General features: G+C 40.9%; 3 protein-coding genes and 1 pseudogene across 4 annotated transcripts in view; 1 reads left to right on the top strand and 3 right to left on the bottom strand.

The window, feature by feature from the left end:
• Positions 1-10,207, bottom strand: part of ALKBH1 (alkB homolog 1, histone H2A dioxygenase) — a 29,804-nt gene extending 19,597 nt beyond the window's left edge. Inside the window, exons 1-3 of the mRNA XM_082647813.1 lie at positions 10,011-10,207; positions 7,648-7,756; positions 3,813-3,975 (exon numbers count right to left, since the gene is read on the bottom strand). Of these exons, the coding sequence (XP_082503939.1) occupies positions 3,813-3,975; positions 7,648-7,756; positions 10,011-10,202 (464 nt within the window). The 5' untranslated portion in view covers positions 10,203-10,207. The remainder of the gene's footprint in view (positions 1-3,812; positions 3,976-7,647; positions 7,757-10,010) is intronic.
• A 77-nt stretch (positions 10,208-10,284) lies between these two features.
• Positions 10,285-21,708, top strand: SLIRP (SRA stem-loop interacting RNA binding protein). Its single transcript, XM_082647812.1, has 4 exons — positions 10,285-10,406; positions 17,777-17,835; positions 21,039-21,146; positions 21,596-21,708. The coding sequence occupies exons 1-4, from the start codon at positions 10,310-10,312 to the stop codon at positions 21,665-21,667; spliced, it is 336 nt and encodes a 111-aa protein (XP_082503938.1). The 5' UTR covers positions 10,285-10,309; the 3' UTR covers positions 21,668-21,708.
• On the bottom strand, positions 15,272-15,955 carry LOC309818477 (RAD52 motif-containing protein 1-like; annotated as a pseudogene). The gene has a single exon. The product of its transcript is annotated as an RAD52 motif-containing protein 1-like (transcript).
• SNW1 (SNW domain containing 1) overlaps positions 21,709-22,428 on the bottom strand; it is a 36,065-nt gene continuing 35,345 nt past the window's right edge. Inside the window, exon 14 of the mRNA XM_082647811.1 lies at positions 21,709-22,399. Coding sequence (XP_082503937.1) covers positions 22,201-22,399 — 199 coding nt within the window. The 3' untranslated portion in view covers positions 21,709-22,200. The remainder of the gene's footprint in view (positions 22,400-22,428) is intronic.

Here is a 22,428-nt window from a genome sequence, read left to right as displayed (position 1 = left end):
AGTTTTATGAGCTGTTCTAGTGAGTTAATGAACCCGAGGAGGTCATGGGAATTCCCCTGAATTTGTAACCAGTTGTTAAGAAGTGTTGTACAGCCTGGGGCCCTCCCAAACTTGTAGGTGGTGTCTGAAGTGAGGGTAATTTGGTTAAGGACCACGCCCTTAACTTGTGATGTCTGTGCTGACTCTGGATGGTTTGCATTAGAATTGAACTGCAGTATTGCACATTAGAAACTATAAAAGAAATGACACAATTTCTATACTCTGTAGAAAACAGACTGAAGAGGCACAAGAGCAGACACAGGGAGACTGGTTAGGAGGCTACTGCAGTAAATGATGGTGGCTTAGACTACAGTGGTTGTGATGGAGATGCTGAGGAATGATTTTGTTTATTACAACTGTAGACCCTACTATATTTGCTGGAGGGTTGGAGTTAGGATTTTTTAATGGCTGTATAGTGGCTGTATTCTACTGCTGGGGTCTGTCATGCTTGATTTATCTGATCTCCTGCTGACAGACACTTGTTTCTCATTTTCCCCCCATTACAAACAATGCTGCAATAAAGATGCTTACACCTAACTATAGTACGCTTGTGCAAGAATCTCTAGCTACACCATTCACTGACAATAAACTTTGAACAAAGCATAGAACTGAGGTGCCCTAATATTGTGAACAAACTATTTTTGCTAATATGTTCCAAATATTCCTTCATTTCCTACTTAAAAGTTTCTTCCTCCCTGACCACAGAAACCTAGAAAGTTAAAATCGAAAGGATTCTTAGAGGTCCTCTAGTTCAGTGGTTCTCAATGTGAATGTTATGGTAGATAATCAGAATCTCTAGGGAAATCTTTTTGAACCACAGACCTTCTCCCTTTCTGATATGCTCTGGGACAGTGGGAGAACTGGCATGTACTGTCTAGGTGACTCTGACCGTGATTCAGTCACCTTGAATGGCTTATCCAGCCCAATCCCTTTGTTTCCCAGATGAGGAAACTGAAACACACATTCTACACAGTGACAGAAGGAGAACTAGTCCCTCATCGATTTTCAGTGCTGCCAGCAATGTCTGAGCATATCAATTTCTTCCAATCCTTGACAACAGAAGGTATGACCATAGCATTTTTCATTTTTTGCTAATTTATTAGACCAAAAAAAAAGGTATCTCACCATTGTTTACAGGATGATTTATTAAAGAGATTCATCTGAGCTATTATAGAAAATGACAACTGGGATTTCTACAGAGTCATTTGTCAGAAACAAAAAAATCAATTACTTGAAAACACAGGCTGGCTTAGTAACAAACTCTAACCTCTCTGACTAATTTCACTCAGCCATGATCTTCCTTTACTTTGCTCTCAATTCTACAGAAGATACACTTGAGAACAGGATTTTCCTTACTGCTCTTGTCTATAACATAACCTACAGACCAAGAAGGTTTTAAAGGAAAACCAATGCATTTAATTTTCATTTTCCTTTCAACTTAAGAAAATCGTCTATTTCCCTGCTAGAATTAATATGACATAGTTTCTGAAAACTATACCATTAGAGCCACTTAAGTTCAAACAGACCACACAAAGCTGGTATAATGGTTTTAACAGGATGTTCTAAGGATTTCTCACATATTATCTTGTTTAATCCTCACACTATTAAATGAGGAAAAGACGACTCTGAGGTACAGAAAGGTTAAGAAACTGCTTAAGTTAACAAAGCTAGTAAGTGGCAGAACTGGGATTTGAACCCAGGCAATCTGACGCTAGAACTAGTACTTTACATCACTGAACTCTTTACAATCTGGCCCTAACCTACCTTTCCGATGTCATCTCTTGCCAATTCTATTCACGACTTCCAGGAAGCATCTCCCATCATCTATCTTTAATCTAGCCACTTAAGTGACCATACTCATAATCTTATAAACTCTATCCCTGTACATGCCAAATTGTATTTAATTATGTTTACATGTCTCTGTCCTCGACTAACCTACAAACTGCTTGAAGACAGGAAGTGTGTCTTTTTGGTCTTGAATCTCTAACACACAAGCGCAGTTATCTGACACAGCAGAAACTCAACAGGTATTTGTTGAATGAACACATGAATGTACATATTCTGTGCTCCTATCTCACAGAACAAGTTACTCTGTCTTTGCTCAGGCTGCTTTCTCTATCGACAACACCTTCTTGCTTTTCTGACTGGCAAATTCCTAATCATTTTTTTTTTTTGCGGTACGCAGGCCTCTCACTGTTGTGGCCTCTCCCATTGCGGAGCACAGGCTCCGGATGTGCAGGCTCAGCGGCCATGGTGCACGGGCCCAGCTGGTCCGCGGCATGTGGGATCTTCCCGGACTGGGGCATGAACCCACGTCCCCTGCATCGGCAGGCGGACTCTCAACCACTGCGCCACCAGGGAAGCCCTCCTAATCATTTTTGAAGACTCATTTCAAATGGACAGAGAAAAAAAGAGGATAATGGGCCCAATTAAAAAATCATTTTTCCTTGACACCTCCTTCTTGCCTAGAAGAATTATTTCTTCCTCTGGCCCCCACTGCATTTTCCTAAACACCTATCGTAGCAGTTTCTGAGCTCTATTATTTTATTCCTTTTGATACTGAGTTCCTGCTGTAGACTATGCACTCCTGAGTGCAGGGACAGTGTCCTGTTTATCTTTTTATCTCCAATGCTTAGCATCACACCTGGTACATAACTGACCCCCAAAAAATATTTGTAGGGGCTTCCCTGGTGGCACGGTGGTTAAGAATCTGCCTGCCAATGCAAGGGATACAGGTTCGAGCCCTGGTCCGAGAAGATCCCACATGCCATAGAGCAACTAAGCCTGTGCGCCACAACTACTGAGCCTGTGCTCTAGAGCCTGCGAGCCACAACTACTGAGCCCATGTGCCACAACTACTGAAGCCTGTGCACCTGGAGCCCGTGCTCCACAACAAGAGAAGCCACTGTAATGACAAGCCCGCGCGCCGCAACGAAGAGAAGCCCCTGCTTGCGACAACTGGAGAAAGCCCGTGCACCGCAACGAAGACCCAATGAAGACAAAAAATAACTAAATAAATACAAATGATAGTAAAATAAATAAAAATAAATAAATTAAAAATATATATCTGTAGAATGAATGAAATGCTGAAACAACATTAAGGTACAAGGACTAGTTTCCACGAACAACAGCTGACCTACCGTAAAACAGGCAGTAACACTGACTTCATCTAGGAGAGTAGTGCTTTCAGTGTTACTTTCTTCAGGATACCGTAAGTCTTCAAAAAAGACTTTTGAAGTCTTTTCTACTTTAGGTAGAAAAAAGGGCTGAAGCCGAATGAAAATGGATAATCTGGGCTTCCCTCGTGGTGCAGTGGTTGAGAGTCCGCCTGCCGATGCATGGGACATGGGTTCGTGCCCCGGTCGGGGAAGATCCCACATGCCGCGGAGCGGCTGGGCCTGTGAGCCATGGCCGCTGAGCCTGCGCGTCTGGAGCCTGTGCTCCGCAACGGGAGAGGCCACAGCAGTGAGAGGCCCGCGTACCGCAAAAAAAAAAAAAAAAAAAAAGAAAATGGATCATCTGATGATTGAGGATGAACTCATTATCTAAGATATGATAAGCAAATCTTTAAAGTTGGCCTCAATTTAATATAACTGTCAAAGTGTCTGTCCAAATGTTCCTGGGGGAAAGAATATAAATGTGCTGTATTTGAATGGAAATGAGGAAAAATAAATGTTAGTAACTTTCACTGAACTATTATAGAGTAGTTCATTTAAAGATCTGTGATGACGTGAGCTGAATACGAATGCTTTACTGTGACTGGTAAGACTTACCTTAGACACTCTTTGCTCTGTTCCCACAAATCTTGGGTCTCTTCTGTAGTCATATGTTTGTCCAGGTTACATACATTAGGTTTCTGAGAATATAACTTAAGGCACTGCTTCACCCAGTGCCACTGGTAACCTGGGAGGAAGGGGTTTGGGATAAAAATAAATCCTATACAAAAGATGGATGAGAAAAAAAGAAGAGGAGGAAATCCTCCATCAGTTAATCAGATCATGTATTTTTGGTGACATCCTTATACCCATTACATTATTATTTATTCCGTGTCTCCTTTTGCTAATGCTTCCAGTGGCTTCCACACATAAGCATATATTCTCATTCCTATTCTCTAATTTCAGAGGAAGAGGAGTTCCTTCAAGTTAATAAAAGCTGTTTTGATGATGAATGTTAGACATCTACCACTATGCAATTATCTCTAGTTTTTTGGGTTATCCTCAAGAGAAACAAATACTACACAATTATCAATTGTGTTATTCCAAAGCAAACTTCAGAACTGAAACTGACAAGTCACCTCTCAAATTTCACCAGGTATCATTTAGAGAGGTGGAAACTGCTTCCTGTAGTTACTACTTTTGTGATATCGCAGTGTTGCCTTTTTTGTTTTCTAATATCTGGCTAATGATTTTTTTAATATAAAATCATCTGTTAAAATAATTGGTGTGATTTCTGCTTCCTTTGAACTTTGATCACTATAACAGGGAAGAAAGGTGGTATACACATCTGCTCAGTATGCAAATACCTAACCATTTCTCCTCTGTAAAAGACGAATAACAATACTTAACTGGAATCCTATGCATGGTTAAGGATTCATTCATCAAACATTCAACAAACATACACTATATGTACTTTCTTAAGAATTAGAGATAAGGAGATGAAAAACTTTGTCCTAAGTACCTGGAGATAGAACAGTAGAGACGGTTATACAGATAATGCCTTTAGAAGTCTGGCTGTGAAAGGAAACAAAGGCTGAGGAGTAGTCACAGAAGAACAAGGTGGGAGTTTATCGTTTTTAGGGTTTGGAAAGACCTAAGCATGCTTACATGAGCAAAGAGCCAGCAGAAAGGAACTGGCTGAAAACAGAAGAGAAGAAAGAACCACAGCAAGGTCTTGAAAGCTGGAAGGGGTAAAAGAAGGTGGGATTAAAGGGTGAAGGGAGTGGTTTTGAACAGAAGCAATCCCTTTTCCTCTAAAATTGGAGGAAGGAATGGACGTTCACTTATAAGTGTGGAGGCCACTTCTGCATGTGATGTATTAGTCAAATTCTCCAAGTAATTTAGGAGTAACAGGACTGCCAATATTTATAAAGAAAAAAATATGAAAAAAATTTCCAATAACCTACTGTCTGCTATCACCACTATTTCACAAAATAAGAATATTGTAATACCCACAAAGATATCACATCAAAGGAAGAATACTTCTGATCTAATTCAAGTTTGAACAGTGACAGGAAACTGAATACTTTTATAGGCAGTCCATTCCAGACAACTGTTGTCTTCCTTTTATGGAGTTAAAATTTGCCTCTTTTTAATTTTTCATGCATTGGTCTCAGGTCCTGACACATATAGCAACCCCAAATCAGTTGTCAATTCTTCTTGATAAATGCCTCTAACTCTGTAGCTAACATTTACTGAACATTTACTATGTGCAAGGCACTGACCTAAGTACTTTACATGTACACTCACATTTAATCCTAATCTTATGAAGTGGGTACTACCTTTAGACACATTTTACAATTGCAGAAACTGAGGCCAAGAGAGATTGAGAAACTTGCCCAAGATCATACAGTAGGAAGTGACAGAACCAGGACGTGAAGCCATGTAGTCTGGTGTCAGACCTTAATCACTAGTATGCATTGCTTCCCACCCCTTTTTGTGTACAACAAATTTTCAAATGTTTGATGCTGTCATGTTCCCACTCAGGTCTACTCTTCCCCAGGCTCAGCTTCTGGTCTTCAGACCCATCACCTTCCTGCTCACTCTTGTAAGGACAGCTTGTGGTATACTCAGATTCCTTCAGAATAAGCAGGATCCGGAAGTAAACATAATCCTTCTGATCAAGTCAGAGTAAGAGGAGACTCCTTTCCCATGTTCTGGACATGGTACTTCAATTAAATGCAGCTTACAATGGCAGGAAACATAACACAATGAGGTACCAACTCAAATGATGTGGCTTAAGTGTGAAGTCCTAGGAAACCTCAAATAGCAAGTACAATCATACCTCAGAGATACTGCGACTTTGGTTCTAGACCACGGCAATAAAGCAAATATTGCAAGTCACATGAATTTTTTGTTTCCCAGTGCATATAAAACTTATACTTATGCTCTACTGTACTCTATTAACTGTGCAATGGCATTATGTCTAAAAAAACAATGAACACACTTTAATTAAAAAATTTAATTAATTTATTTTAATTATATAAAATAATGCTGAAAAATGCTAACCATCATCTGAGCCTTTAATGAGTTGTAACTTTTTTTGCTGGTGGAGGGTTTGAAATATTACGAGAATTATCAAAATGTGACAGAGACACAAAGTGAGCAAATGCTGTTGGAAAAATGGCACTGACAGACTTGCTTAATGCAGCATTGCCAAAAACCTTCAGTTTGTAAAAAAGAAAAACAAACAAACAAAAAACAGTATCTGTGAAGCACAATAAAATGAGGTATACTCCAATCTGGACAACAGAAAACCGAAGTGGGATTGATAACTTTGTAGTCTGAACAATCTGTTAAGGGAAGAAGGCACAACAACAGAAACATGGCCGTGAAAACAAGAGCAAGGCCTGAAAGGTAAAGAGCAGCATTCAAGAACAAAAGGTGCACAAAACACTACTGGTGATGTATGCTCCTCATTTACTCAAACTCATGAAGAGCAATGCTTTCATATATAAAAGCCACCATTCAACTGTTTTCTTTGTGACTTCAGACACAGAACTGGTCTTTAGTTCTTTAATATAGAACTAAAGTGCACAAGGCCTTTTATAAAAGTTTTAAAGCTGTTACCCTTTCCAATGTTATCAACATATACTTCAGTGCTGATAATGTACTAATAACTGTAACACAGACCTGGCCCTTGGTACAACGAAAATTAATTTTTTTAAAGGAATTTTTCTTGCTTTTAACCCATATTTGAAATCACAAGTGCAATGTTAACTTTATGTCTTCTAGAAACAGGATGCAAATATAAAATCGTTCGGCCAAATAAGGCATTTACAAATTTTCTAAATCATTCATGATAATTAATCTATCAACACAATGGTCCCATGAGCCTAGAAAAAGGGTTAATAACATTACCCACTCTTCATCATTGATTTCTCTACCTGTAAAATGAACTACCTGATATCACTAAAATTCAAAATTCTAGATTATTTAGTCTTTTAGGACTTTTGATCTCATTAACCTCAATTCTCTTTTCAAAAATTCAGCCTTGATGATAGCAACAATTTTTAAGTTGTTATGCCATTCGTGAATGTAGGGATTATGCGACTTGAATGAACATTATGAGTTACTCTATCAATTCAAAGTGCTTCTTTTGCCAGAGTAGATGTTCAGAGCTGCAGCAAGGAGTCCAGAGTCAGTGCCCTAATTTTTGATTCGTACCTGGTTTGTCACTTTCTGCACTATAAGGCAGGCATTACTGACTCCTGTTCTATCCTTTGGGAATGCCAAATAAATGGAAATCCTAGACATGGCAGAATTCAGGAGGGGTTTGGGAGTGGAACATTTGTGTGTTTAGTTTTCTTCTTTGTCTATTTACTTGATTATAACTCCTCCTCCAAAATTAGACAAATGATTGATTTTGCCTTCTGAGCTCAACTGCACTCACCAGGATAGCCTTGGAGACCGTAGGCTCTCCACTTGCTTACGGGCTGAAGTCCAGCTCTGTACGCATCATGGTCACTGACTGAGGACACATTTAGGTGAGATTTGACCACCTGGCAGAGGAAGGAAACAGAAGTCAGTGGGTTAGAGCTATTTTACAGATTAACTGTGAGAATCTCAAACCTCTAAAGGCATTTGTGATATGGGGCAGTTAGGAGTCCTAAGTTTGGGGTACTAAACTTAGCTCTATCACTTACTTAATGCATGACTCAGATAAGTCACTTAACTTCTTAGAACCTCAGTTTCCTCAGCTATGTACTAAAAAACACAACAGAGCTATACAAAATTGAAGTAGTGATGAGCAGCAGACTGACTTTGGCCTTTAAGACTATCTTTTCCTATGATACCACACCTTTGTGATTTCTTATAGGACTCTGAATTATGAAAGGTGTTTGGTATATGGAATACTCTAAGTCACAATGCTATTTACTTCGGTTAGGGCTAACAGTAATGCTCCTGAGGAACTTGTACACAGATGGTGCTTAAACAGAGCTATGAGGAACACCAGGCTGGGGAGGGTGAGTGCTCAAACCACTCAGAAAAAATGGTTCAATAAAACATTGGGAATCCTGTTTGCTAGAAGTACAATATTTGCTCTCTTAGATGGAGCTTCAAAATGAAACTTGTAACTTTTTGTCTTTGTTAGTTACTTAAAAATTAAGCTTTTAAGGGGCCTATGAAGGTTTCTTTGCATTTAAGAGTATCTTATGGATGGCTCATTAAACTAGTTGAGAAATCCAATATTCAGTCACTAAAGTAACTAAGGATATTTAAAAAAAACCAAACTATTCTTACATTAGTAATAAACTTAGGGTCTGGCTTGCCTTAGAATACCTCCAATGTTCTCTCCCCAAAAGATATGATGATCTCTTAATCTATTAACTTTGCCAAGAGTGTAGATTTCCAGACAAACCACCAACAAGTGGCTGCTGTATACCCAGTCTCTATAATGAAATGGCTATCTGAAACTCTCTGAGAGTCCTGACCACCTAACTCTTTCAAGTACCCAGAGAACAGAATGTTTTTATTTCAAACATTTCATAATGATTTCTTAAATAGATCTTACTTAATACTGCACTGTAATTAAGCAACACCCTCAAACTGGAAAGAAGTCTGTGGACCTCATCTATCATATTCTAAGCTGAATCAAACCTCTCAGCCTTTTAAAGTTTGTCTGCTTCCTCCCTTGTCAGACTGTTAGCCATCACTTTCTCCTCTGCTCTCATCTGATGTCTTATTAATAGCAACTTTCTTCTTCTCTAATTTGCTACTTTCAATCTGTTTTGAGCTGGAGAATGAAATACTACCCATGTTTTTATGTACTAAATAAATAGTGCATTTACTGTGTACTTACTGTTTTAGGTACTGTGCCAGATACAATGTCCCCTTCTCAGGTGGCGTACATTTTAAAATTATGTAAGTATTACAGTAAAATATGGGCAAAAGGAGTTGAATGAAAGTCTGAGGGGTTCTTCCATGAGCCAAGTACACTATTCCTGGACTTTCTCTATGTTATTTTGACAACTCTAAGACCATCTCTGCTAACAAATGAAGTTTCTAAGAAGCTGAGTTCTAGATAAATACGATGTTACTATAGTATTCCAATTTTATTGAGATCTATTACTAAGCTTGAAAAGAATGCCTCAACCAGCCATCTGTGGACAACACCAATGGCAAATTAGGGATCTATCTTCAGTGTTAAAGCGATTGAAAAGAAACATACGTTATAGTTGTGATTCTCCCTGCGTCCCCTCCCCCTCTCCCCATGTTTTCTTCAATTTCCATGAGGAATAATGCAGAAATAAGGTAGAAATAATGTATAATGCTTGGATTCAGTTGCCCTTTACTTTCAACCTGGAGGGATTATCTCAGAATCTTTCAATGCCCTCTTTCTAAAAGTCCCAGAGAAGACAGGCCCTTTTATGGACAACGGCTTCTAGGAAGACTCGGGTAACTGGTTTCAAGCTGTAGAACGCTACCGTAACGTCTGCGAACACGATTTACGGGTTTTCACACAAATCTAGGTGCAAATTCAAATGGACAGTTAATGTAAGTAATAAACACCAATTCCCAAGCATTTTTTGACCGAGGCCGCAGCCAGGAATAGCTGCGTGGAAAAATGGTCAATAGAGCCCTTCATCGCCAAAGTGTGGTACTTTCTGGGCAGTTCAACTGTGCACCCATGGAAGGCGGGGATCGCTCAATAACCATCAGTCTGGAAGCGAAAAGAGGATAGGAGAACACTGAAACCTCTCCAAGAAGCGAGGCGTGGCGACGGGGAGGTGCGCGCCGCTCCTCTCTCCGTACCTTGTGGGCACCAGGCCCCGTGCCGCGGGCTGCGTGGGCTACCGAGAAGTCGATGACCCCTCCCAGGTCTACGGTCCCGGGGCGGCTCTGCCGGTAGAAGCGGAAAAGCTTCCGAAAGGCGTCCTCCCCAGGCTCCGCCGCCAGCGTCGCCACAGAACCCACGGCGGCCGCCATCTTCCCCATCTCCCCCATCTCGCTGCCCGGCCTCCTTTGATCCGGAAGCTGATTTCCGTGCTCCGGATCAGGCAAGTTCTTCCGGGGTCGTGACCTCAGGTCACTGGAGGTCTCTCATTCTGAAGATGGCGGCTTCGGCAGCGAGGAGAGCGGTCGCACTGCGTACGAATATCCGCCGGCCGGTTGCGTTTGTCAGAAAAATTCCATGGACCGCGGCCTCGAGTGAGTTGCAGATGTAGTAAGGGCGGAAGTTTTAGGTCCAAGCAATCCTGAAAAACCTTGCTTTCTGCGGAGCACTTAAATCAGCGTGGCGGTTGGATTAAGGCGGCTGAGTATGCTTCTGAGCAAGCCACTGAGTAGAAAAATGTTTGTTTGCAATTAGCCGTGTAGGGATGCCCCTTGAGGTTTTGGGGCACGTATTCACGGTCTCTAGCCTTTCGGAGTTTAAAGGTTTAGTTACTTGGAAATTTAAGACTAACGATTTAGAAGGGGTTATTTTGACGGCAGGGTGGAGGATGGATTCAAAGTGGCAAAAGTAGTTTCAGTGATTTAGTTCAAAAGTGAGGATTTCAGGGTAGTGATAGAAGGAAGGGTTAGATTCACTTATGTTAACCAAACAAAATCGACAGATGGCTTGAATGGGGGAAGAGTACGGATGGGGGAAAGGGTGGAATGACTTACAGGTTTTTAGCGTTGGTGAATTTCGTGGTTAGAATGTAGGAGAAGCACATCGAAAGAAGATGAGGAGTAAAGTTTAAATGTGTTTAGTTTGAAAAACCTGTGAGGTCTCCGTTAGTTGGACAGAGGACGGTGTGTATCGATGGAGAAATGCACTCTGAAGCCGTACTCCTTGGGTTAGAGTTCCAGCTTGGCCATTTGGTAGTTGTGTAACCTGACTAACGGAAGTAACTGGGGAAAAGGGCTCACTACCGTGCCTCAGTTTCACCATCTACAAAATGGAGTCAATAATAACTTCCTCCTAGGATTGTTGATTGGATTAAATGAATTTATATGTAAACTGCTTAGACTTGTGCTCAATACAGAGTAAATACTCAATAAATGATAGTTGTTTTCATGATTACAAAAATTGAAGCTCATGGGAGAGGCCTAGGTTGGAGATAGAGGGCTGGGAGTAATCAGTACTGAAATCTCTCACCAACGTTGATTTTTGTCAGCTGCAGTTTTGAGTTAAGGTTTTTACATATGCTTACAAAACTTTAAAAATCCGTGGTCACTTTTGCAGACATTCAGGTATCAGGTCAGCTCCCTTAAACAAGGAATGGAATGAGTGTGGGTAGTAGAATGGGAAATAGATCAGTTTGTGCCCCACCTTCTCAGACCACACCCAGCAGAATGTCTTGCTTTAGGCCCTGTGAAACTGGAAAGGCCGAGGGGTTTCTGCAAGCATCTTGCAGATGCGTTTCCAGACCATAATGGACTTGCTCAAGATCCTTAAAGAGTGTATAAAATACGACCTTGACTACAGTCTCTCTCAGTTCATTCATTCAGCAGATGTTTAAGGAGTATCTGTTATGTGGTAGGCATTGTTCTTGGTGTTTGCAGCTGTTTTTCCATAACAGTTGTAGGTAATTTGGGAAAAGGGTTACTTTCTAGAGCTAGTTTGCTTTGGAAGTGAATGTTTTCTAGAACTTTTAATACCTGGTTTAAAACTATTTTGTTTATCCTCCAGTAATATGTTCTGTGTGAGAGCCTGATCTTGCCAACTGGTTTGATCAACTATTAGAGCACTACAGAAATTTAGCCCCTGTGGCTGGTTGAAGGATTACTGGACATTTATTTATTCATTCAGCAAATATTGCCCTGTTGTGTACCAATCACTGTGGACATAGTGGACTAAACACTTGGCAAGCTTATGGTATAGTGGTGGGGGTGAGGAGACTTACAAACAACAAATATAGGCAGTTTTTGAACCAGTGAGGTTTAAATGAACTAGGGTGGTGAAACAGGTAACATGAAATGTAAATCAGTGAAAGTACAAGCACTGTAGTACAGAAGAGAAAGCGATCATGTAGTTTTTTGTTTTTTGTTTTTTTCAAATTTAATGTGTGATTTTTAATAGATCCTGTGTTGAGGGGGGACATTTTAAAAACACATTTAGGAAACAATTTGGAAGTTTAAAATATATACTGGTGTTACCAAGTCCAAGCTTGTGCTACTCACTGCACAACAGGCCAGTAAATTGAGAGATGAGTTGTTGGGTGGGGCAAAGAATAGCAGCTTTATTCGGAAAGCCAGCAGACCAAGAAGACGGTGGACTAGTGTTCCAAAGAAACACCTTCCCTGAGTTAAAATTCAGGCTTCTTTTATGCTGAAAGGGAAGCGGGTAAACCCCTGGTTCCAGCCAGACTCCGGAGGGGATGTGTTAATTTCTTCTTTGGAACAGCCATTCACAGGTGGGCCTGGTCCGGACATTTACTATGAGCTAAACAAAGGTATTTTAGCTTAACACTCATTACCAGGGAGGCAGGGTTCCCAGAGATGGGCCATTATGTATAATTTTTTTTTTTTTTAAAGAAGATGTTGGGGTAGGAGTTAATTAATTGATTAATTAATTATTTTGCTGTGTTGGGTCTTTGTTTCTATGCGAGAGCTATCTCTAGTTGTGGCAAGTGGGGGCCACTCTTCATAGCGGTGCGTGGGCCTCTCACTATCGCAGCCTCTCTTGTTGCGGAGCACAGGCTCAGTAGTTGTGGCTCACGGGCCTAGTTGCTCCGCGGCATGTGGGATCCTCCCAGACCAGGGCTCGAACCCGTGTCCCCTGCATTAGCAGGCAGATTCTCAACCACTGGGCTACCAGGGAAGCCCCATTATGTATAATTTAAGCTTTATAGGCGACATCCCTTTAGTGATTAACTTGTCATAGAATACAAAAGTTCTTCCCTATTACACTGGGAGTTAGATGAAATTAGGAAATTATCATTGACTTGTGTGATAATGATATTGTGGCTATAAATTATGTCTTTATTCCTAGGACAGGAGTGCTGAAGTATTGAGAGACGTAATGGCACTGATGTGTGTATCTTACTTAAAATGTTTTTGAAAAACTACATATATATGCATGCATATAGATATGTGTATATGACAAAATGTTAAGAATGACTGAATTTAGATTGTGGGTGGATTTGTACATCTCTGGTTGCAGCCAATATGTGTAGATGTCACTACCTAATTCAGGAAGCAATTTTTTGAAAACTCCTCACTGTTTAACTGTTACACCTCAGGGAAGAGGATCTATGTTCATTTTGTGGGGTCTCTCCTCTGGCCATGCCCAATGATCACATCAATCTCCAGAGAACGGTTCAGCTTCCTATCTATGCTTCCCAGAGCTGTTAATTTGTTCTTGGTAGAGATGGACAAATTAATGTATTGTTTCTTCTTTTACTTCCTGTTCTTAGAGAACAAATTTAAATAAGTGACTTTTTGTCCTATATTGAGGTTAACATCCAGTTTCTCTATGGATCCACTGGTGTGTTTTAACATAGTATTGTGGGTCATCACCTTTACTACTCCCAACTTTAGCACAGCTACTCACACACTACACACTCACATCCCGGAAGGTCTGTGTGTGCCTCAGTTTGACTCTGCTAGGTGAACAATGCTTATTTTTTTTATATGTATAACTGATTTACTTTGTTATAAAACAGAAACTAACACACCATTGTAAGCAAATATATTCCAAAAAAGATGTTAAAAAAATAAAAAACAATAAAATAAAATGTTGCCATTTCCTCCAAACTCTCAGTATTCACGTCTCGTTATTAATTCACCACTCTGTTATTAGGGGTTACCACTGAATCAGTGATGACTCCAGAACTTCTGTAGAAGGGGTTTGGGGCAGGTGAGCAATTCATTCTGGGAAAGAGAGTCTAAAAGCAAGTGAATGGCCGTTAAATTAGCATGGGCAAACTTCCCACATCCCACCTTGTCTCAACAGAGCCATTAACCTAGAAAAAACTACAGTGTCACTTTTCAGAGGTCTACCCTGTGTGCACACATGGAGAAGACACTTAGAACGTTAAAGTCAGCATGTTAAGCAATTTTCTTGAAATACTGTAACTAGCACCCTATTTACTTTCTTCACAGTCCTTTTCATAATCTATTTAATTTTAGTCCTTTCTAATTGTCTGGTACACCTTTAACACCTAAACTCCAAGAGAGAAGGAGCTTCGTCTTATTTCCAGTGCCTAGCACATAATGGTTCTAAATGGAACTGATTCCAAAATTGGCCTCATTTAGGAAAGGATCTGTTGTTATAATCAGGTTTCCGAAATCTTTAGTATCAATACGGAATCCTTTCCTCTCACATTTCACAGGAAGCTAAACTTCTTAAAGCCCAAACATGGATACGTCTGAAGTTTCCTTGACTGATTTAAATTGAATTAAAATAATTATATTGTACAGGAAAAACTTTCAAAATTTTTACATTTTTCAGAACATAACCACCTTTTCTTTCTCTACTTTCTTCCCTTCGAAACAAACTTTGCAACACTGGGGTGAGTTAAATAATCAGAAATCTAGCCCCAAATTAAGCTCTCAATGACATGAAACACATTTTTTGCTCCTTTTTAATAAAAATCCTATATGCAGTACGTTAATGTTTTCTTTTAGAAATTACGTTGACAACTTAATCCCTAATTCGAGGCATCCATATAATTGGTTTACAGAAAGGTTCTTCGGCAAAATATTTAACACAAGATATATATGAGATGCTGAGATCTGGGTAATATACGTTACTTGAAAGGCATGAATAGTTTTTAAACACTGTAGCATAATCACACTTAAGGCCATAGTTACTTTCTTCCCAAATCCCTGCAATTCTATTAGAGGGGAGTTCTAAAAGGCCTGTGTCTTCTCCTGTGTCCACAACTGTAGACGTACACTGATGGCCCTCTATCCTGCTCTCCAAACTTCAAATAAGGGGCCAGAGACAAGGCTCGGGACTTGGAAAAGTCCTAGAAATTCCCTGCCTCCAAAGCAGTTTCAGAGTTTCACCTTTTCCGAAGGATGACAGAGCTGAGTAGACATGCCAAAGTCTTCCAAATCCTGCTGGTTGTTTTGAATTATGGCTACACTGGCTGTGTACCCCTTGAGTTTTTATCTCCACATACTTGAATTAAATCCTGTAGTTCCTCTTCGGTTCTAGCATCTGTGACCTCTTCACACCGTCTATATGCCACAGCTATTTTACCACTTTCTAAAACCACAGTCAGCAGTTTCTGGAATGCATCTCTCATAGCCTTCTGAACAGCAACCTTCTGGGTTACCTTCCTTTTCATAAGGAATGATAATGACCCTTCCTGCAAGTTATCCAAAGGTTCCTCAGCCATGCCAACTTCGGGACTCCTGCACTCGTGGGAGGGCAACACCACCTCTTGATGATCCTTTTTGACCACCCATTGAAACCAAAGTAGTAATTTGCCAATTCTTGGCATCTGGAGCTGTTTAGGGCAGGCGTATTATCTTGAACCGCCTTATGTCTGGTGCCGAGACGAACCTTCACTGGAGATGTCTGAAAAAGTTGCTTCTGGACGCATGGCTTTTGGGCTCTGTGGGCATCCCTTGCTGAATAAAACTTGATGATGGCATAGAACCCAGGACCGGCCACTGCTGCGTTTGGGAAGACTCGGACCGAATACAGAAGGCCAAACTGGGAGAAGATTACAAGGCCTCGGCCGTGAGTCCAGAGCTCAGCACACCAGCAAGGTTTTGTCACCCGCGATGGGAACCGCAAAAGGTACCAACTCCACCATTTTACCGTCACCGCGCGTGCGCGGCTCGGGGCGCAAGCGGACTGCGCCTCAACAATGCTTATTTTGAACTCTTCTGCCTGCTGCTGCCTGCTAGCTAAAAGGTCAGCAGTATTTTCAGTGTTTCAGTATTTTAAGGTTAGGCTGCTGGTTTGCGTCAACAACAAACAGTAGTTAGGAGAAGGAGCAGCTGATGGGCTCAGCCAGCGTCGCAGGCCAATAAAGGCTGTTTCACAGGGCCAGGGAAGGGTCTCTTCACAGTACAAGTGGTCGGTCGGGCTGATGCAGTGAGGCTGCTCAGTAACTTACTGGGAAACCAAGGGCGGTGGGCACACACTTGAAGGCTGCAGGCACTTTGGGCAGAGTGAGGAGCAGCGCGAACGTTCAGCTTCGGGGCCAAAAGGAAACCGGGGATCCTGCCGCCATCTGCGCAGCCATCCGGTCAGGGACACGCGGTACCCACTTATCCAAGTCCGGGTGGGCAGCCACGCGGCGGGGAGGAGGCCAGCGGCGGCCAGGTGGGATCTGGTAAGGATTCAGCAGACGCTCTGGGGGAGGCGGGCTCCAAAGGTGTGCAGCAAGCCCCGAAGCTGCCGGCGCCCTCCGTGTCCCCTTCAATGAGATACACCTGGGCGCGCAGCCAGAGTGCTGGAGACATTAGGGAAGCTGTGAGGCCTCAGCTGCATGCATACGGCCAAGTTTGTTGGACACCTTCGAGTCCCCAGGCCTGGTGAACTACACTGGGGGTGAGCCACTGCTGCACGGTTAAATTTGAGCCTGGGCCTCTGCAAACCTGTGAGTTCTGGTTTGCAGCTGCAGGCTGTGCAGGAAAAGTAGCACCCACACTTCCTCGTCCCAGTCTCACGCTTCACGCTCTTCCTGGGCGCCGAGAGTATCATGACGTACGGATCCCGCACCCACCCAGCCCTGCACAGCTACTGCAGCAGGTGCGGGGTGCAGAGTTTCCACACATTAGTCTCTCACCCCAGCGTTTACAGCGTCACCCCACACTTCCTGGACGCGGGCACGCCGATCATGTAGTTTTTGATCTTTAAAATAATCCACTATTCATCTTTGAGGCCTCACAGGGTTAGTATGTTGTCTTGTTTTGCGGTAGGAGCCCAATAAAATCTGTGAATGTTTTTGGCCTGGGTCTTGAAGGATAGATACAATTTAGGCAAAAGGAGATTGGATTACTACATGTTAAAGGGAAAGAACAGCAGGCAAAGACAGGAATCCACAGGACAGATACACAGATTTTCATTTGTTGTACTAGAAAGTAACTATGGGCATGCAATGGGAAGTAAGGCAGGAAGGATAGGTAGGGTCGACTCAACAAACTTAAGAGTAACAACGATATAACCCAATGTAAACTGTAAATAATGAAAGGCAAGTAAATTGAGATTTTATTTGGAAATCTCTAATATAGCTAACAACATGCTGTACTGTAATTGTTTTTCTGTCTTCTGTGTAATCTTCTGAGGGATTATAATCCATGCGTTTAGCACAGTACCTGGTGTGGTGAAGACACTCAGTATTTGCTGGGGATGAAGATTACAGTCAACTCAGCAATTTATCTGTCCATGTTCCCACCTCATCACCTTCCCAAATCTAGTACATTACAATTTTATAATCAATACCATAGCTATTTCCTATGTATTTCCATATGTATTCCTATGTATTCCCTTTGTATTCCAAGGGAATACAAAGTAACTCCTGTTCACAAGAAGTTTGGGAGCTCTAGGAGCCCTTTTGGTTTCTATATCAATCTAGGATGGAGGATACAAAATTAACAACTCTTAATAGTTTTCTCTTCTTACACAGGTGAACTGAGAGAACACTTTTCACAATTTGGCCATGTACGAAAGTGCACTGTTCCTTTTGTGAGTATTATCTTTTTTAAAAAAAGTAATAATGTTATCCTCTAATTCTTGATTTTTTTGTGTGAAAGCATCAATTTATAGAATTTGTAATGAAGTGAAGCTGTTCAGTCTTTGTTGATTAAATTATGGGTGATACTGCTTTAAAAAAATAAACCTTATCCTAGGTATTTGAGGTATTTGTGTTAGTTTTTTATTGTTGCATAAAATTATGACAAACTTAATGGTTCAAAACAACACACATACATTATCTCACAGTTTGTACAGATCAGGAGTCCAGGCATAGCTTTGCTGGGTCCTCTATTCAGAGTTTCACGTAGCTGTGATCAGGTGTCAGCTGGAGCTGCAGTCTCATCAGAGGCTCAACTGGGAACGATTGATTTCCAAGCTCCCTTAGGTTGTTGGTAGAATCAGTCTTTCAGCTGTAGGAGTGGGGTGTCTGCTATCTTCCTGGCTTTCAGCTGGAGGCTGCTCTCAGCTCCTAGGAACTGCCTGCAGTTCCTTGTTAGCCAGCTTCTCTCCCATGTGGCAGCTTGCTTCAAAGTCAGCAAGGGAGTTTCTCTGGTCTGGTAAGATAGTTTTATAATGTAGTCTTTGGAGTGACACGCCATCATCCTTGCTGTATAACCTGATCAAGGGAGCAATATCCCATCACTTTTGCTATATTCTTATGGTTAGAAGCGTGTCATAGGCCTTGCCCACATTCAAGGGGAGAGATTATACAGGGTCAACATGGTGGGACACATGGAGATCTTGGGGCTGTTTTGGAATTTTGTCTATTACAGTGTTGTAATAAGGACTTCAGAGAGTAGAGGATAATTTTATCATAAAACTAACTGGTGGAGAATATTTTAACCTTTATCCTCATTGAGTTGAGTGCTTTTTGTGTGTGTTTCTATTTGTTACATTTTCTTTGCCTCCTCATGAGGGTTCAGAAATCAATCTATAGGGAATTCCCTGGCGGTCCAGTGGTAAGGACTCTGTGCTCTCACTGTGGAGGGCGTGGGTTCAATCTCTGGTGGGGGAACTAAGATCCCACAAGCCTCGGGGTATGGCATAAATAAGTAAATAAGTTAAAAAAAAGTAATGGAGTCCTTTAATTCCAAAAAAAAGTCTTAAAAAAATCAATCTATAGATTTGTTCTACTTTATCCTGGGCTGTCTTTTTCTGTGGACTCTAGATTACTGTTTTTTGGGGTGTGTGATGTGAATACACAGATTTACACATGCTTCACTAAAACTGCTTTTTTCCTCATGGCACTGAAAAGGCTGTGGTAAAGTATCAACTTAAATTCTTAACGCTTGGTTAAACGTTACTTGCCTTACAAAGATCTAACAGATTACGCATATCCAGTGCTAGTAAAGGTGTAGGGAAACTGGTACTGAAATTGTTGAGAAGTTAACTGATACCTTCACTGAAGGGTAATTTGGCAAAATCTATTAACAGTAAGAATTTGCCTTTGATCTAGCAGTTCCATTTCTAGGAATTTATTCTACAGAAATGTGAGGTCAAGAATGTTCAAAACAGCATTGTTTAATAATATCATAATTGGAAAATCTAAGTGTTCATCAGTGGGGTTGGTTAAATAGATACTAATTCATTGATACAATGGGATTTATAGTTGATTAAAAAAATGAGCATGCGTATTACAGACATGAAAATCTATAAGCATAAAAAATAGTTTTAAAAGTGTATGAAATTGGGCTTCTCTGGTGGCACAGTGGTTGAGAGTCCACCTGCCAATGCAGGGGACACGGGTTCGTGCCCCAGTCCAGGAAGATCCCACATGCCGCGGAGCGGCTGGGCCCTTGAGCCATGGCCGCTGAGCCTGCGCGTCTGGAGCCTGTGCTCCGCAACGGGAGAGGTCACAACAGTGAGAGGTCCGTGTACCCTCCCCCCCAAAAAAAGTGATGAACTTTGTATTTTTTGAAGAGCATTAAAAAAAATGTTTCTTGGGAATTCCCTGGCAGTCCAGTGGTTAGGACTCCGTGCTTCTACTGAAGGGGGCAAAGGGTTCGATCCCTAGTTGGGGAACCAAGATCCCACGTGCCACGTGGCCAAAAAATAAATAAAAATATTAAAAAATAAAGTTTCTCCAAAAGGTAACATTTTTCTTGGTTACCATTTCCCTCTTAAAAGAATTTAGGAGCCAGAGTTAACAGATTTTAGATTTAAACATGAGGTTTTGATTCTTGGGAAAATTAAGTAATGTGTAACAGGAAGAAAATTAGTTTCTAGTAACAAGTTCATTGTACTCAAGTTAGAAATGCAGGTTCCAATTTTAGATACATAGTATCTAAATTTTAGCACAAAAATGTTAATGCCTTTACAAATGGAAATGGCCACCTGGAGTAGAGTGCTTTAGAAATCGTCCTATCTCAGGTAAGGAGTGAATCACTGGGACATTAACAGAAACTTTTCCTGTGTTCTAGGTTAATACTTATAAACTTACCTTCCAGGTATATGGGGGCAATTTCCAAGAATGTGTTTTTGGGGGCAGAGCACAACATAACTTTGTAACAAGACTGATGATGTACATTGAGTGAATAGACATCTTGGCCTTTTTTACATAGAAGGGCTGGAGGGCTGGGCGGGGTACGTCTAAGCACACTAGAATCTCTGATGTATAAGACATATAGAATCTGATGTATAGGTTGAATGATAAGCACTCTGTCTTTTGCACAAAGGGAAGTAGCAGAACTGCTTAAATTAACCAGAAGTCTAGAACTAGGTAAATAAGGGTAACTTTTTTTCCCTTTTTCATTAGGAGCATGTGATGATAATGATGGTAGTTGTGATGAGGGTAGTTAATCTCAGAAATTACTAGAAATGCACCTAGGTCTTAAGGGTTAATTTTCTAGTTTCTAGAAGTGAAGAAGTTAGAAACAGGAAGAGTACTTCTTTATGTGATCAAAATTTCGCTTGACTGTTGCTGTTAATGGTTTATATCTAGAATGACAGAGAAAGCTCTTTACTCATATTTTATTTCTCCAGTGGCGGTAGAGAAGCAGAGAGAGTGTTATGATTAAGAGATTAAGCTTTGGGTAAATAGGAGAGTATTTGTATTAAAGCAGGGTTTTTTATATTTATTAAAATGTGTTTTACTCCATTTTGGCAGATGAAAAAGTTGGTAGTTTGATTTGGAACTCCTGGAAACTTTCTCAAGTTCATGATTATTAATCTCTTCCTAAATTTTGAATTTTTAGGACAAAGAGACTGGCTTTCACAGAGGTATGGGTTGGATTCAATTTTCTTCAGAAGAAGAACTTCACAATGCACTACAACAGGAAAATCACGTTATTGATGGAGTAAAGGTAAATATTTTTCTGTATCATGTCATGAGCTTTCTGTATATCAGTTAAATAGGTCAGAAGTGTGAAATGACAGGGACTTTGGAAGATGTGTAATTTAATGTTTGTTAAAGAATGGTGGTGGTGGGAGAGTGCCCAGTTCTAAAAGGTCTGGAAAGGGAAGTATAAGAAGACACTTTAATGGTTAGCAAGGTATATGCAACACAGAACGGTGGAAACAGCAGGGAGACCCTGGTTGAAATCCTGGCTTTTCCACTTACTGTGTGATCTTGGGCCAGACTGATTTACAATTTTTAATTGAAGTTCAGAGAGTCTTAAGTACAAGGAACAAATAACATCCTTTGACTTCCTGGTGCTGACTCCCTAATAAAACAACAGTTTTCAGTTTTAATGTTTTTGCAGACATTGCCTTTCCTTAGAGTGCTTATTATGTGATTGCTTTTTTTTCCCAGCTCCATGTTCAAGCTCAAAAACCCAAAGCTTTGCAAGGGGACCAAACATCTGATGAAGAGAGAGATTTTTGAGAACATCACTGCCTATTAAATAAAGTAAACAAAACTGGAAATTCTGTCTAAATGTTTTTATTGGAAACAGATAGTTGCACCAAGCAAGAGCTTACTTTCCCCACTCCAAATTAAAACAGAGCACAACAGGGGCCAACATCATTTGGCAGGACACTTCCAATATGTGAACATCCTTCTTTCTACGCACTGTGGTTGGGCTAACTTTATTTGTAAGCAGTCATTCTTAGACAAAATATTAACCCCAAAGTACTAATGTCACTCGAAAGGGAAGTGGCCTTAATTTCATGTGTGGGGCAGTATGTTCTGTAAATGCCAAAAGGTGGGAGAAAGCACAAACACAACCCACTCTTTAAAAAAAACTAAATAATTCAAAGTAGAATTTTTCCATCCCCCCCTTTCTCCTATAATAAAAAGTAGTGCTGGGCTCTGACACCCAGATTTTGTTTTCATCCTGGCCATTTACAAAGTGTTCCCCTATATGACTTTCATCATTAGGGTTATGAATAATAGTTCATTCACTCTGAAGAAAGTATCTACTCCTTTCTCCTCTTCTTGCCTTCATGCTCATGTTCCTTGGGGCGGCTGCTATCTGAGGGTCTTTTAGAGCCACCGTGCTGTTTGGCTTCTTCCAAAAATTTGTCCAAACCAAAAGGATCCTCCTCAAACTGAACTGGTCCTTCTCGGCCTCTTTGTCTACGGTCTGAACCAGAAAACTCCTTATCGGGAACAAATCTAAGGAAAAAGAAACGACCATGAACTAC

The sequence above is a fragment of the Grampus griseus genome (assembly GCF_964374135.1).
Source record: "Grampus griseus genome assembly, chromosome: 2".
NCBI lineage: Eukaryota > Metazoa > Chordata > Mammalia > Artiodactyla > Delphinidae > Grampus > Grampus griseus.
This window is presented reverse-complemented; position numbering and strand designations above follow the sequence as displayed.

Coding starts and splice junctions, on each gene's coding strand:
- SLIRP (XM_082647812.1), top strand. CDS start 10,310: ATGGCGGCTTCGGCAGCGAGGAGAGCGGTCGCACTGCGTACGAATATC. Junction 10,407..17,776: donor TCCATGGACCGCGGCCTCGA/GTGAGTTGCAGA, acceptor CTTCTTACACAG/GTGAACTGAGAGAACACTTT. Junction 21,147..21,595: donor ACGTTATTGATGGAGTAAAG/GTAAATATTTTT, acceptor TTTTTTTCCCAG/CTCCATGTTCAAGCTCAAAA.